Genomic DNA, 14494 nt, shown 5'->3' on the forward strand with positions numbered 1-14494 from the left:
GGAGATAGGCACCAGCACCCTCCGCGATCCCATGAGGGATTAAGCGGGTCAGAAATTGGATGGATGGATGGATAGTTCCTGTTGCCATCTTGGTTGTTGTTTAACAATCATATAAATGGCAAAGCAAAGTTGCTAGTATAGAACTAGTAAGCAAAAACTAAAAAAAAAGTGTAATTAAGTATACTTAATATATACACTAATTACTTGCAGAATGCTAATAAACGACTAATGGGCTTGTAAAATTCCCATCACTCCATCACTACTGCTGTAATTACTTGAAACCTAAAACTACTCAACATACTAAAGATCCACTGAGGTTGCAGACAACTGTTTTTCCACAACTCATTAGCAGATGGTTTTTAAGTCTTCTGAATGTCATTGCCATCCATTTTTGCATTTGTTTGGTCCAGACTAGCAGTTTGCAACTTTTGCAATCCAAAGGGCCATTTTTACCCTGAGTCCAGGCTAGAACCACAAATGTTACCTGAACCTTTGGTAAAATAAATAAATAACAGCTTAGAATATTTTTTCATGTATATCCACAATAGGACATTTTTTCGTGATTTTATTTCTATAGGTTCTTTAGGTTTTAAAATAAAGAAAAACATTGAATATTTTCAAAAAAGAGCATAGATACAATTTATGTGTTATATGTAAAGAAAAAACATTGTTTGCAACCTAATGACAAAAATAATAGATCTAAGAAAATATTACTAGTACATTTAGCTTCATTCTTATATAGAAAGCCAATTAAATTATTTCAAGAACTTTTTTTTTTTAAAACTGCTATAAAAATAAAATAGCATTATTATATCTATATTTAAAAACATTAGTTAGTTCTTTGTCATGTTTTATCACAGTTACTAAGAGCCATTGTGGAAGGTCCAAAGAGTCACCTGTGGGTCCGGAGCCTCAGGTTGCAGACCCCTGACAGTTGATTCCCAACTTTGGGGTCGGCACCCCATTTGGGGTCATGGATCAACAAGTATGGGGTATTGAGATTCTTCACAGAAATTAAACTAAACATTTAAAATGATAAAACTGGGGCATATTTCTTTTAAAGGTTTTAAAGATATAAAACATAATTTAGAGAAAAAAACAGACACATTGGTTGTTGATGCTATTTGCATTATTATTACCACACCAATGGTTAATTGGTTTTGTAGGAATGTTTGTATGTTTGTTTGCATCATGAGTCCACTCTGACTTTAGGTAGTTCAATCTATTCATCTTTCTTCATGGCAGTGAAGGGAAAAAACACAAAACACACATGTGAATGTACTATTTTGGATGAGAGTAACAATACCCTCTGACTGGCATTTTCTTCATCAAACTTCCAACATCTGGGAGTACATTTGGATGGTTCGAACACATGTAACACAAGTTCTTCCTTTTAGACAACTGTTTTTCCTCAACAAATCCAGTTTCATGTTCTGTTGTTATTTGTTTTCATAATGTCATTATTTTAATTTTATTAGTATAGCAAATTGTACAGTTAAGCCCCAAAATATTCATACCCCTCAAATATTTAGGTTTAAAGTACATTTTTAATTTTGTCTATGTGGGTGTTCTGATTGGAAGTAATATTAACATTTTGAGTCCTGACCTGTCTCTGATAGAAAATCTGCAGATGGAGTTAAATATTAGACCAGGGGAAGAAAGCCTTCAGACCTCAAAGAGGTCCTCAACAAAAATCAATAGTAAAAGTATCAGGGCAAACATGCAAAAAGTAGGATTAGATTGCTGTAATAGCAACCAAGTTATTTTTTTGCCTATTAGGAAGTTTTAAAATAATTTCCGATGCAGCCTTTTTTTATTCAAATTTAAATGCACAACATTATTTTTTAAATGAAATTCTGTTAACATGATTTACACAGTTTTATTATCTATTAAATCTATATTCGTTTCTATCTTCTTTGTTGGTTGAAAGTGGTACAAATGATTTTTAGCGGAACTGCGAAAATCATGAAATGTTTTGTTTAATATAGAATATGAATCAGCTTTATTGACCAAAGTCATGTGCACAAATAAGAAATATGACTTTGATTTTGATTGATCTTGCTCATAGTGCACTGACAGTGTACATCAAGTTTATATATATATATATATATATATATATATATATATATATATATATATATATATATATATATATATACTGTATATGTGTGTGTGTGTGTGTGAACTTTAGAGGAAATAGATTAAAGGATAAAAGTAACAGTATGTTCATGTATGTGTGTGTAGCCATAGACAGATAATTAAATGAAGACTTCTGAACATTTTCCTTTTGTTACTCCTGTGCTGCTGCCTCCTGAGTTTGACTTTGACAAACACCCCCCCTTAAGTGATTGTGTATAAAAGCTTGCCATGACAAAAAGAGCTGATATCAAAAAGGGAGGAACTATGCTACTGCTCAGGCTGATCCTAATAGTTGCGCTAACAGCAAATGGCAGGACTGTTTGTCGACTAAGAGGTGGAACACAACAGCCTGAATTTGCACAGGATGGCGACATTATCATTGGAGGCATTTTTTCATTCCGCACAGGCCAGGATTATTTTACCGAGACATTTCAGGCAATTCCAGACTTCCGAAAATGCAACAAGTATGGCTAAGCTTGTGTTTTGATACTCGTTAACTGAAAAATGATCCTGTTATTCTCTTTTTAAATGATTTATGCTGTCATGAATGTTTTGATTTATATGTACATAGTTATAAATGAGATTTACGATTGCACTGTATATTTTACAGTTTCAATTTAAGAGAATTCAGATTTGCCCAAACAATGATCTTTGCTATAAATCAGATCAACACAAATCCTAAAATGCTTTCTGGTGTGAGACTTGGCTACAAGATCTATGACAACTGTGGGACTATGGACATACTGAGAGCTGCGTTGGCACTTGTAAGTGGGCTTAAAGAAGAAGTTAATGAACATGACTGCACAGACACAGAGACAGTGCAAGCTATCTTGGGTCATTCAGGATCAAGTCCAACCATTGCCTTTTTACAGATTGTCGGAAGATTTCAAATACCTGTGGTAAGTTAAAGACAACACTATTGGTAAAGTTTCTGGGAATTCTGTTTATTATATTTCATAGCTACATTTATGCTGATACTGGTGAATTACTTAAAATAATTTTCAAATCCAAGAAAGTAAATGTGAGACATTTTGTTACCTTATTGCAGATCAGCCATTTTGCTACTTGTGCCTGCCTGAGCAATAGGCGAAAGTATCCAACTTTTTTCAGGACTGTTCCCAGTGATAACTACCAAAGCAAAGCTCTGGCAAAGCTAGTCAGCCATTTCGGGTGGACCTGGGTCGGGGCTGTAGCTGTGGATAATGAATATGGGTTGAATGGAATTACGGCATTTATCGAAGCTGCAGAAGAATATGGAGTATGTATAGAGTATTCTGAAGCATTTTCATCTTCTGATCCACCCCATGTGCTAAAGAGAATAATAGAAACCATCAAGCAGTCCACTTCAAAGGTTATTGTGGCTTTTGTGTCACACAGGGAAATACAAATACTTGCTTCTGAGTTGTACAAACAGAATATCACAGGACTGCAGTGGATTGGTAGTGATGCATGGATCACAGATTCCTCTCTCACAGACAGTGAAGGACACACTATCCTGCTGGGGTCACTTGGCTTTGCTGTTGCCAAAGCTAACATCCTTGGACTGGGAGAACACCTGAGGCAACTCCATCCCTCTCAGTTCCCCAACAGCCAGTTTGTCAAAGATTTCTGGGAAGAAGTATTTGATTGCTCTCTAAATGAAACTGTGAACACAGAAAGACAACCCTGTAGTGGCTTTGAGAGCTTGCAAACTACTGAATCACAGTTTACTGATGTGTCTGAGCTCAGATTTACCAAAAATGTCTACAAGTCAGTCTATGCAGTTGCTCATGCACTTGATGTCATCATTAAATGTGATGATAATAAAAAAACATTCTTTAATAGGAGCTGTTTAGACCCTAAGCACATACAGCCATGGCAGGTGAGAAAAACAGAGTTTATTGTTACGTTATGATGTCATTTAGGAATATATGATTACATTTAAATTTCTTTTTATTGTAGGTCTTGCAAAATCTTAACAACATAAATTTCACCACCGGGGATGGGGAAAGAGTTTATTTTGACAGTAATGGTGACTCACCGGCAAGATATGAACTTGTAAATTTACAAATTACAACAAAAGGGATCATGGAAGGAGAAACTGTTGGCTTTTATGATGATTCTCTTCCAGATGATCAACAGTTCCTTATGAATAACATCTCAGTAGCCTTTGCAAATGGCTTGTTAGAGGTATTGATTTTTTGTTTGCATTTCCAATAATTTGATAGTGGTTGATTATTTTGTTGTGTAATGTTATCTAATGTTATACAATCATCTTTGTGTCTACAAGGTGCCTGTGTCAGTCTGCAGTAAAAAATGTCTCCCTGGAACTTATAAAGTGCTCCAGAAAGGAAAGCCAATCTGCTGTCATGATTGCATACCCTGCCCAGCAGGCGAGATCACAAATTTAACTGGTAACATAAACTGGCTTAAAATGAACAGATTCAGTTTTGTGGTTAATGCATCTATCAGATGTCTTTCCTCTTTGTTTTGCAGAATCATTGCAGTGTCTTAAATGCCCTGTTGAGTCCTGGTCAAACAACCAAAGTGATGCCTGCATCCCAAAACCAGTTGAGTTCCTAGCATACCATGAAATCCTGGGGACGGTGTTGGCATTTTTTTCACTACTGGGAATCTTTCTAACTATGATCACAACACTAATCTTCTTCACCCACAAAGAGACCCCATTAGTACGAGCTAACAACTCAGAGCTGAGCTTCCTGCTGCTCTTCTCTTTGACTCTGTGCTTCCTGTGTTCTCTAACCTTTATAGGCCGCCCCACTGAGTGGTCCTGCATGCTGCGTCACACAGCGTTCGGGGTGACCTTTGTCCTCTGTATGTCCTGTGTTCTTGGGAAAACTATGGTGGTTTTAATAGCGTTCAGGGCTACACTTCCAGGCAGCAATATATTGAAATGGTTTGGGCCTGCACAGCAAAGATTCAGCGTGTTAGCGTTCACACTTATACAGGTTTTAATATGCGTACTTTGGCTAATTACAAAGCCTCCATTCCCTTTTATGAATATGGCGCTTTATGAGGACAAAATCATTTTACAGTGTGATCTTGGCACAGCCATTGGGTTCTACACTGTTTTGGGGTACATAGGATTTTTGGCTCTTTTATGTTTTGTACTTGCTTTTTTGGCTCGAAAGCTGCCTGATAACTTCAATGAAGCTAAGTTTATTACTTTCAGCATGTTGATATTCTGCTCAGTCTGGATTACATTTATACCCGCATACATCAGCTCTCCTGGTAAGCTAAGCGATGCTGTAGAAATATTTGCTATTTTGGCCTCTACTTATGGAGTCCTGTTCTGCATTTTTCTGCCAAAATGCTATATAATATTGTTCAGACCAGAACAGAATACCAAGAAACATATAATGGGAAAAACCATCAAAATAGATATCCAATATTAACAAGTTCTTATTTGTTTACTCTCTAAAAAAAATGTGTAAAAGTTTTGTGTTTGTATTGTAATACACTTCCAACTTTTGCTCCTATTGTGATTGCACTGTTGTATGTTGTGATGAATAAAGTTTCATGTTATTTAACTATAAATGGAACCCAAAACTAGATAAAGACAAAGAAAACAGAAAAAATGTGAGTAAAAAGTATTTTTCAAGTGTTCCTTTTGTTTCATAGAAATATATTTATTGTTATTATAACATGCATTGTCAACATACTGCATGCTTTTTATTTATAATTTTATTTACAATTATCTTTTAAATTTAGAGTAAACAACAAATAGATGAATCACTTAGAAAATACAACAACATCATTTATTATATTTTTACATTAATAAAGAAGAACTAAAGTAAGTGGGTGAGGGGGAATTGTCTTATGTCATTCAGTATTTGCTGTTTTCCTTTGCTAAAGATAAGGGCTACGTAATCATAACAAGATCTAGAAAAGTCTCTTTATTCCTCAGAAAAAAAATATTATCTTGAACACTGAAATACTTTTTATCAAATAATTTTTTTTTAATTACATCTCAATAAACAAAACTTACACTAAGTTTGAAAACATTTTCCTTAGGATAACTTTGAGAGGTGAAGAGATCATAAGCAAAATGGTCTTTCTGATGCTCTACAAATCAAAATTCATAGAATAATCAAAAACATGACTTGCAGAAAGAGTAGAACCAGCTCTAAAGCAAAAACAAATAAAGCCACTGCTTTGGGCCCAAAAAACCCGTCAGGGGTTGCTGAATAATCCTGGTATTCTTAGGCAGAACGTATATCTCAAAATTTCATTAATCAATAATTACCATACTTTGGTATTTGCACAGGTGATTTGAGAAAACTCATTTAAAATATTTGTTCATGTATTTTCCTTCAACTATCTATTGTGCTTTTTTTAATTTAGAATAATAACTATTACAGTTAAAATAATGTCATTGACAAATTGTTCTTTTATATTTTTATGTTAATGGTTTGTCCCAGCAAAAATATATAATAAAAACTGATATGTTTATTGGTAGTTTTCATTATGGCACAATATGTTACATTTTATGCCAATCAATTATTTATAAGGTAACACAGGGAGTGAAATGTAAATTGAAAACATTTTTACTTTATGGTTGCTACTTCTTATATACAACATCACAGTCCTTCTTTCACAACCTAAAACATGCAGCGTTCCTCCGCATTCCTCTGAAAGGCCCCATATAACCTTTGATCAGGTCTACTGACAAGTGTGTCGGGTAAAAATCTTGTTCTGCATCAGTTTAGCAAAACACAATGGTCAAAATGTTATAGTTTGGACTTTGTTGGCTGCATCAGGGACTGCCAAGCTCCTTATAACATATTAAATTATAAATTGTACATATTACATGCCAGTTGTTATTAACACGGTGAACATATGTTTCAAAACCTTTAAAATCAAGTGGACCTTTCCAAAAGGACAAAATCTGAAAATCAACACATTCTACAAAGATTTAAGTAGAGAAAGAAATATGAGTTTATGATATTCTGAAGACAAACCACTGAATTGATTCCCACTGAACTGTTGTATGTGACACTGAAAAGGGGTACATAACAAAAAACCTAAAAGCATGTTGCAAAATAGCATATTGAATGAGAGCTAGAGCAAACTAGGGATAGACACTGATTCGTATCTAAGGAGACATTGATAAAAATATATTTTTACAACATAACTTCCATGGTTGCGCTTTTCATGACCTACAAGACCTAGATGAATCTGAGTGGACTGCTGCAAATTTGGAAAACCTTGCTCAGGTCAAGGCAAAGGCTCTTAATACTTGCTACTGCCATTTCTGGTTCCATAACATAACTTCAATCCTCACCAACCTCTATATGTCTAAAATATGCATTTTAGAACAATCCTACTGGATGCCCACTGAACCAGCTCTCATGTCAGGATAAAGACTATGCCATCCTAGCACAATGCTATACCACTGCTAGCAAGTATTCTCTCATCATGCATGTTTTAAGTTATTTAATGTTTATTAAATAACCCTTGGTCTGTTAGGTACTGTCCGGTGAATATCAGCCCATACAGGTGATATTAGGACAATAGTTGAAAGAGTGATTCGAGCATTGGTAGTCTTTTAACAGCAAACTCCACACACATATGGAATAAATGAGTGACAACTTATCTTCAAGTTCAAGAATTTAACAGAACTTAACTGAAAATCCAGAGAATGCCTCTATAGAATGTTGTTTATCTGAATTAACACTATTTGAATTCAAACACATCCTCTCTACTAGGCTAGTGGAACTTACCTAAATTACTAAGCAAAATTAAGAAAAAAGGAGCTAAGGAACTGTGTACACACAAAAAAGAACAAAGGACGAATTAAAAAATCGTTGAAAACTATCACAAGAATAATTCAGTGAATCTTGGTTCACTGCAGATCCAAATCTGAGAACCAAAAAAAAGTGCTCTGACTGGGACATGTTCTTCCGGTGGCGCCCACCCGGGCAGCAGCTATGCATACAGCTCCGACCAACTCTCGACATTTGTCATAAAAAATGCCGTCAAACTCGCTAGAAATCTCTCATCTACCCAGCCGATCAGTACTTGACCGCGAGCGCCTGTTGGAGTTACGGTCATGTAGTGTTTTTGGACTTTTAACTACTTGAAAGGGATATTTTTAGATCAGCTTTTCTCCCCCAATGCTGCTTCAGGCAGCGGGCAAAAGAGAGCGATTGTTTGTGGCCAGGGGTTTTTATACAGTGGCCGCCTGCTGTGAGAACAGTCCCCTGATGCCTTTAAAAGTCTCACATTTCATGTTTCCAACTATCAGTCTTATTACCACAGGGTTTAGTCCTTGGACCAATTCTCTTTAATATATATATATGCTTCTGATTGGCAATATTATCAGACAGGATGGAATTAATTTCCACTGTTATGCTGATGACACTCATCTATATTTATCCATAAATCCTGATGAATCCAATTAATTACTTCGACTGCAGTCATGTCTAAGCTGGGTGACTTTAAATTTCCTGCACTTAAATTCTGACAAGACAGAAGTTGTAATCTTTGGACCAGAGACCTCAAAAAATAAACTTCCTAATCAATCAGTTAATCTGGATGGCATTAACTTGGCCTCTGGTAATACAGTAAAAAATCTTGGAGTTATTTGCGACCAAGACATGTCATTTAAATCCCATATTAAACAGGTTTCCAGAGTTTCCTTTTTTCACCTCAGGAATATCACCAAAATTAGAAACATTCTGTCCACGGGTGATGCTGAAAAACTAGTTCATGCATTTGCAGGCTGGACTATTGTAATTCTTTACTATCAGGAAGTCCACAAAATGCAGTTCAAAGTCTTCAGCTGATCCAAAATGCTGCAGCAAGAGTTCTGATGAAAATCAACAAATCAGAATCAGAATGAAGTTTAATCGCCAAGACAAAAAATAAAAATACAATAAAATAAAACGGATACATATACAGAAGCTATATACACTCAGTAAACTGTGCGTTAATGTAACACAGAAGCTTGTAAGTCCTGAGCGGGGGAGAGAGACAGTGTCCAGTTTAACGGGCAGCTCTTGGCCTTGTTCATAAGGCTGGTAGCAGATGGGAAAAAACTGTTCTTGTGGTGTGAGGTTTTGGTCCTGATGGACCGCAGCCTCCTGCCAGAGGGAAGTGACTGAAATAGTCTGTGACTAAGAGGGATGATATTTCTCCAATTTTAGCTTCCCTTCATTGGCTTCCTGTTAAATCAAGAATAAAATTTAAAATTCTTCTTCTAACGTATAAAGCCCTTAATAATCAAGCTCCATCATATATCAGAGCTCTGATTACCCCGTATGTTCCTAACAGAGCACTTCGCTCTCAGGCTGCATGTCTAGGTGGTTCCTAGAGTCTCTAAAAGTAGAATGGGAGGCAGATCCTTTAGCTATCAGGCTCCTCTCCTGTGGAACCAACTCCCACTTTTGGTTTGTGAGGCAGACACCCTGTCTACTTTTAAGACTAATCTTAAAACTTTCCTTTTTGACAAAGCTTATAGCTAGAGTGGCTCATGTTACTCTGAGCTACCTCTATAGTTATGCTGCTATAGGCTTAGGCTACTGGAGGACATTGGGGCCTATTTTTCCTCACTCTACTGATTTCTACTGTTCTCTAGTCTACTGTTCTCTAGTCTTGCATTGCATTACGTTACATTGAAATGACTGTTGTCATTTCAGCTTTTAACTTTTTACTCTCTCTCTTTTTTCTTCATAGTAGGTACACCTGGTCTGACGTTCTGTTAACTGTGACATCATCCAGAGAAGACAGATCACCCGCTACTACCATCTAATGTAGAACAGATTACTGGATCAATGTGTGCTTCTGTGCTTTTTTTGTCTGTCTTGTTGTGTCTCTGTACTGTCTTCTGTAACCCCCAGTCGGTTGAGGCAGATGACCGTTCATACTGAGCCCGGTTCTGCTGGAGGTTTTCCTTCCCGTTAATGGGGAGTTTTTCTTTCCGCTGTCGCTCCATGCTTGCTCAGTATGAGGGATTGCTGCAAAGCCATGGACAATGCAGACGACTCTCCCTGTAACTCTACGCTTCTCCAGGAGTGAATGCTGCTTGTCGGGACTTTGAAGAAATCAACTGGTTCCCTTATATAGGAAATTTTTGACCAATCTGTATAATATGATTGAATTTGGCTTTGTAAAGTAGCTTGAGATGACATGTTTCATGAATTGGCGCTATATAAATAAAACTGAATTGAATTGAATTTTATGTTCTTTCTTGGCTGAAGGCACAAGACAAGTCTCTATCCTGCTTATTACAATTCCCTAAGTCATGCCAGTATACAGGAGTCATTGTCATGGATGCGCAAATACCACTTTATGTACGCTCTGCATTTTAATCATATTAAATTAATGGCATACATTAATTCCCAGTGCTGTAAGATATCAATTTTTGAACATGTTAAAATTCATAAAATAGAGAAAAATATACTGTTACTGGCTTTTATTGGTAATAATAGTCAGGACCCACCTAGGCCTGTGCCTTGCTTGAAAATAATTTGGCAATTTACCCTTTTGTTTAACGTTCTATGGACCTTGAAGACAATGAAATGCATTAAGGAGTGAGGTAAACTTTGTAAACTCATGATCCTAGCTGTTTTACAGTATAGAACAAAATTCATAGGAAGAGTTATGTTGCAATTTCAGAATCATATTAAAATATTTGTGTAAAACTTGTTCCATTCAGAACTTGCTTAATTTCAATTAATAAAATTCAGTTTATGAAATTATGATTGCAAATTAAATGTGCAGTTGTTTACTCCAAATGACGATCTACATTGCATTAGGCCTTAAAGTTAGACTGCACTCTAATTTCCTTTTGTTATTAATAATGGACTGGACCAGTGAAATAGGCAACAGTATCACACAAATGAAAGGTTACAAAAGGTTACCCCCCCCCCCCCCCCCCACACACACACACACACACACACCACCACCACCACCATACACACACACACGCACACACACGCGCACACACACACACACACACACACACACACACACACACACACACACACACAAAGAGAGAAAGAAAAACAGTGAAAAGTAAAAGTTCACATCTGTCATACACAAGGCTTTATTACCCAGGAGCTCATTCTAATAGGACAGAGCAGCTGCAGCGGGATCACAAACAGCAGACACCAGGGATTAAACATTGCAACACATTGCTTTTTTCTTGTACATAACAAGCAGAACAACAGGTGGCATATTGCTTCAAGCAGAAAAAATAAGGGTGTGTTAATTAACAACTGTCAAAATAACTAATCAACAGTTCTTCATTAAGTTAAAACAATATTTTGATTGTTTTTCCTCTTTGTTGCTTTCTTTTGTTTTCTTTGGAGTGTCACATTGCTATACTGCAGGACTACGTAACAGAAATAAGAGATATTATTGGCAAAAAAAAGTGTGTAGTTCAAATATTATTTGTTGTAACTAATTACCAATTTTTCCCTTTTTTTGAAGTGAAGGTGCAGTCTGTTCAGTAAGATAATCATAGAATAAGGTAGTCTGATCCAGGTCAAACTATGATACAGCATGGTTTTGCCAAGACAAGGTAACTTTGAGAGCAATATGTTTTGCAGTACAGATGTACAGTGGTAACGTGTCACTCACCTGGGTTAAATCGGTCAAAGCACTACTCATGATCATAAGAAAGAAAAAATGAACAAAAGACCACCAACTTTATCTAGATTCGAACATATTGCTATCTTATGTAGCATGTAATATCGTTTAAAGTGTTCTAACTTTTTTGAGTTTGTAAGAGTTCTCTAGTCATTATGAAAAAGTTTCTCTCAGTCACACTGTGTACAAATGTTTCATTATTCAGGGTAGCAGAAATTGATCTGTTGATGCTCCGGGCATTAGTTTTCCTTGGAATAGGTCACCAGTCCATCACAGGGTCAACACTTGCTAAAACAGGCATGCACAGTAACACTGACACCAGATTCAGCATCAGCCATTACAAAACTTAATGTTTTAGTCTTTTAGGAAGTCATGATATCTGGAGGATACCTAAGGGTTCACAGGATCCACTATGGACATCAACTTACTTTATCATACCAATGAAAAAAAGGTTTTTGAAGCGTTAGCAGCAGAAGGTAATTGTAGTGGATAAGAACAAATGAGAAAAAGAAAGCTTGGAAAATCGTTAACACTAGATTCTAAAAGGCCACACATACATAAAGTAAAAACTAGGGCTGAGAAACTATCCATATGTTAAGCAGGGGCAGCACAATGACACATTTAACTTAGCATTTAATTCACTTTAAATTTCTAACAGTGCACTGGATTAGTGATTAACCTCTTCTGAAATATTGTATATGATAGGTTCTTAAAGACAAAGAAATACTTTAAAGTTTCATTTTGTCCCTACTTTAATGGTTAGACTGTTGTATGCCAAAAGATCATCATTCAAGATTGTCATGGTCATTGAGTGTCCAGTGATCGGATGAATATTGCTGGATTCTCTAAATCACGGGTTCTAAAACGTTTTGGTGCCAGGGACCCCTTATATATATATTTTTTTACACAACCAGTTATGTTCCTCACACTGATAGCATCTTTTAAACTGCCTTTGTACTCTTAAATGATGAAGGATGTGTTTATATTGTAACCTAAATACTCCAAATCTGTTGCATAGAGATAAAGACCATATGCAAATTAAATAAAAAACATTTAAAAACTTTGTAATGACAGGGCAAATTCATTCAAGTGACATTTAAACTTATTGTCTATATATATTTTTTTCAAATATAACATTTTAAAGCTTCCAAATTGTGAAAAGGTTGGAACAATTCCAATGAATCCATTTTGAAGCGTCTATCAGTTTAAAGACATTTAATGGGTTAAATTTGAACACAATATATAACATCGTATTCAAACTTTTGGCAGAAGACTAATATCTTAACCTTATAAACATTTGCTAAGTTGTATTACTCAATCAGTCCCAGTATCAGTAATTGCAATAACTCCCTAAATTAATGAGAACGGTGTTTAATGATCAGAAATGGAGGACCCAGAATTAAGCCAGACAAAATCCGATAATGTTAACAAAACAGTTTATTGAGGAGTAAACTGCAGCAGGTTGCAGGTGAATCACCAGCATGTGGTACAGAAACCACTTCTCACAATCCAAGAGCAAGCTGGGATGATGAATGCCAAGATCATGACACAGTGAGCCTGTCACTCATCATTAAGTTTCTCTATTCTTGAAAGGATAGATGACAAACAGACTCTTAGGTCATCCTCTACATGTAGACAAGCTCCGCACCCATTTTTGACTCTAGTCAAAGTTGATAAAGATAATTTGCAGAAGCAAGTGGTAGGAAGGGACACCTATATTTGTATAGCCTCAAAAGCCAGCTCAGCATACTCTTGTAAGAAACAGGCCTGAAGGTTTTCATGACTTAGCATTTGGAATCGGGCCTTTGATGTTCTATCACAAGATAACTCCTAGAGCTATATTTCTTTTTATTTACCTCTTCGGCCATGTTGTGTAACAGCTGGTGAAAATGGATCACACACCCAGTCCGGAGCATCAATGTTTACATCAGAGAAGAATGAGCTGAAGGGCTCACACAGTGATATGCTGGTGTAGCTCATGGTCATTCCAAAAAAGTAAAAAAAATAAAACGGGACTTTTTTCCGAAGTTTGAAGACATTTCACTTCCTATCCAGAAAGCTTTCTCAACTCAAAATGTCTGTAGTAGTGTGGAGTTTTAAGCTTTATAGTATTGCCCAACAAAAGCCTTGTTATGGCTTAGATAACATGCAAATTGTACTGAAACAGGTCCACTCTTATGTAATCGGGAGTTGTAAAGGTCGTTGTTGGCCTGCAAATTAAACCAAAACGGGTCCACGCCTTTGGAATGCGGAGTCATTAGGGTCGTTTATGGCCTGGCTTACAGGAGCGATATTTTGATCACCTGCATGGAGGTGAGGATTGAGGTGATAATTGGAAGGAATTAACCCTATTGCTGTGTTGTAAGTTTTTTGAGAGTTGAAACCTAAGTCTTCCTCCTCTGTTTAAAAGAGAAAAAACAACCTTAAACCGAGGAGGAGACCAACAGACTCCAGGTGGTGAGGATAGGGAAACGCACATCTGCTCCAGTGATCCTCAACACAGGAATGCTGCAGGGCTGTGTCCTTAGCCCAGCCCTCTTCACCCTTTTCACCCTGTTCTGCTGTCCACCCCACAAACACAGTGGTGAAGTTTGTGGACGACATCGCTGTAGTGGGTTTCGTCTCCAACAACGAGTCCCACTACAGGGATGAGGTCAGCAATCTCACACAGTGGTGCTCCAGGAACAATCAGATCCTGAACACCAGTAAGACCAAGGAGGTAATAACAGACTACAGGAGGACCAGGATGACTGAACACACT

General features: G+C 36.6%; 1 protein-coding gene across 2 annotated transcripts; it reads left to right on the top strand.

Annotated features, from left to right (window-relative positions):
• The first annotated feature begins 2401 nt into the window (after positions 1-2401).
• On the top strand, positions 2402-5687 carry LOC105932580 (extracellular calcium-sensing receptor-like). 2 transcript variants are annotated; one of them, XM_021321131.2, is made up of 6 exons: positions 2402-2603; positions 2750-3038; positions 3188-4000; positions 4081-4308; positions 4409-4532; positions 4615-5687. In XM_021321131.2, exons 1-6 carry the CDS (start codon positions 2404-2406, stop codon positions 5532-5534), a joined length of 2574 nt encoding a protein of 857 aa, XP_021176806.2. In that variant the 5' UTR covers positions 2402-2403; the 3' UTR covers positions 5535-5687. The 2 variants fall into 2 exon arrangements, with proteins under 2 accessions (XP_021176806.2, XP_035984805.1); XM_036128912.1 differs by lacking the exons at positions 4081-4308; positions 4409-4532; positions 4615-5687 and having other exon boundaries at positions 3188-3397; positions 3517-3564.
• The last annotated feature ends 8807 nt before the right edge of the window (positions 5688-14494 follow it).

Source organism: Fundulus heteroclitus, unplaced genomic scaffold (assembly GCF_011125445.2).
Source record: "Fundulus heteroclitus isolate FHET01 unplaced genomic scaffold, MU-UCD_Fhet_4.1 scaffold_124, whole genome shotgun sequence".
Taxonomy (NCBI): Eukaryota; Metazoa; Chordata; class Actinopteri; order Cyprinodontiformes; family Fundulidae; genus Fundulus; species Fundulus heteroclitus.

Bases quoted from the DNA above. Each gene is read 5' to 3' on its own strand.
- LOC105932580 (XM_021321131.2), top strand. From the start codon at position 2,404: ATGCTACTGCTCAGGCTGATCCTAATAGTTGCGCTAACAGCAAATGGC. The intron at 2,604-2,749 runs GTATGGCTAAGC...TATATTTTACAG, and splicing joins GACTTCCGAAAATGCAACAA to TTTCAATTTAAGAGAATTCA. The intron at 4,533-4,614 runs GTAACATAAACT...TTTGTTTTGCAG, and splicing joins CGAGATCACAAATTTAACTG to AATCATTGCAGTGTCTTAAA.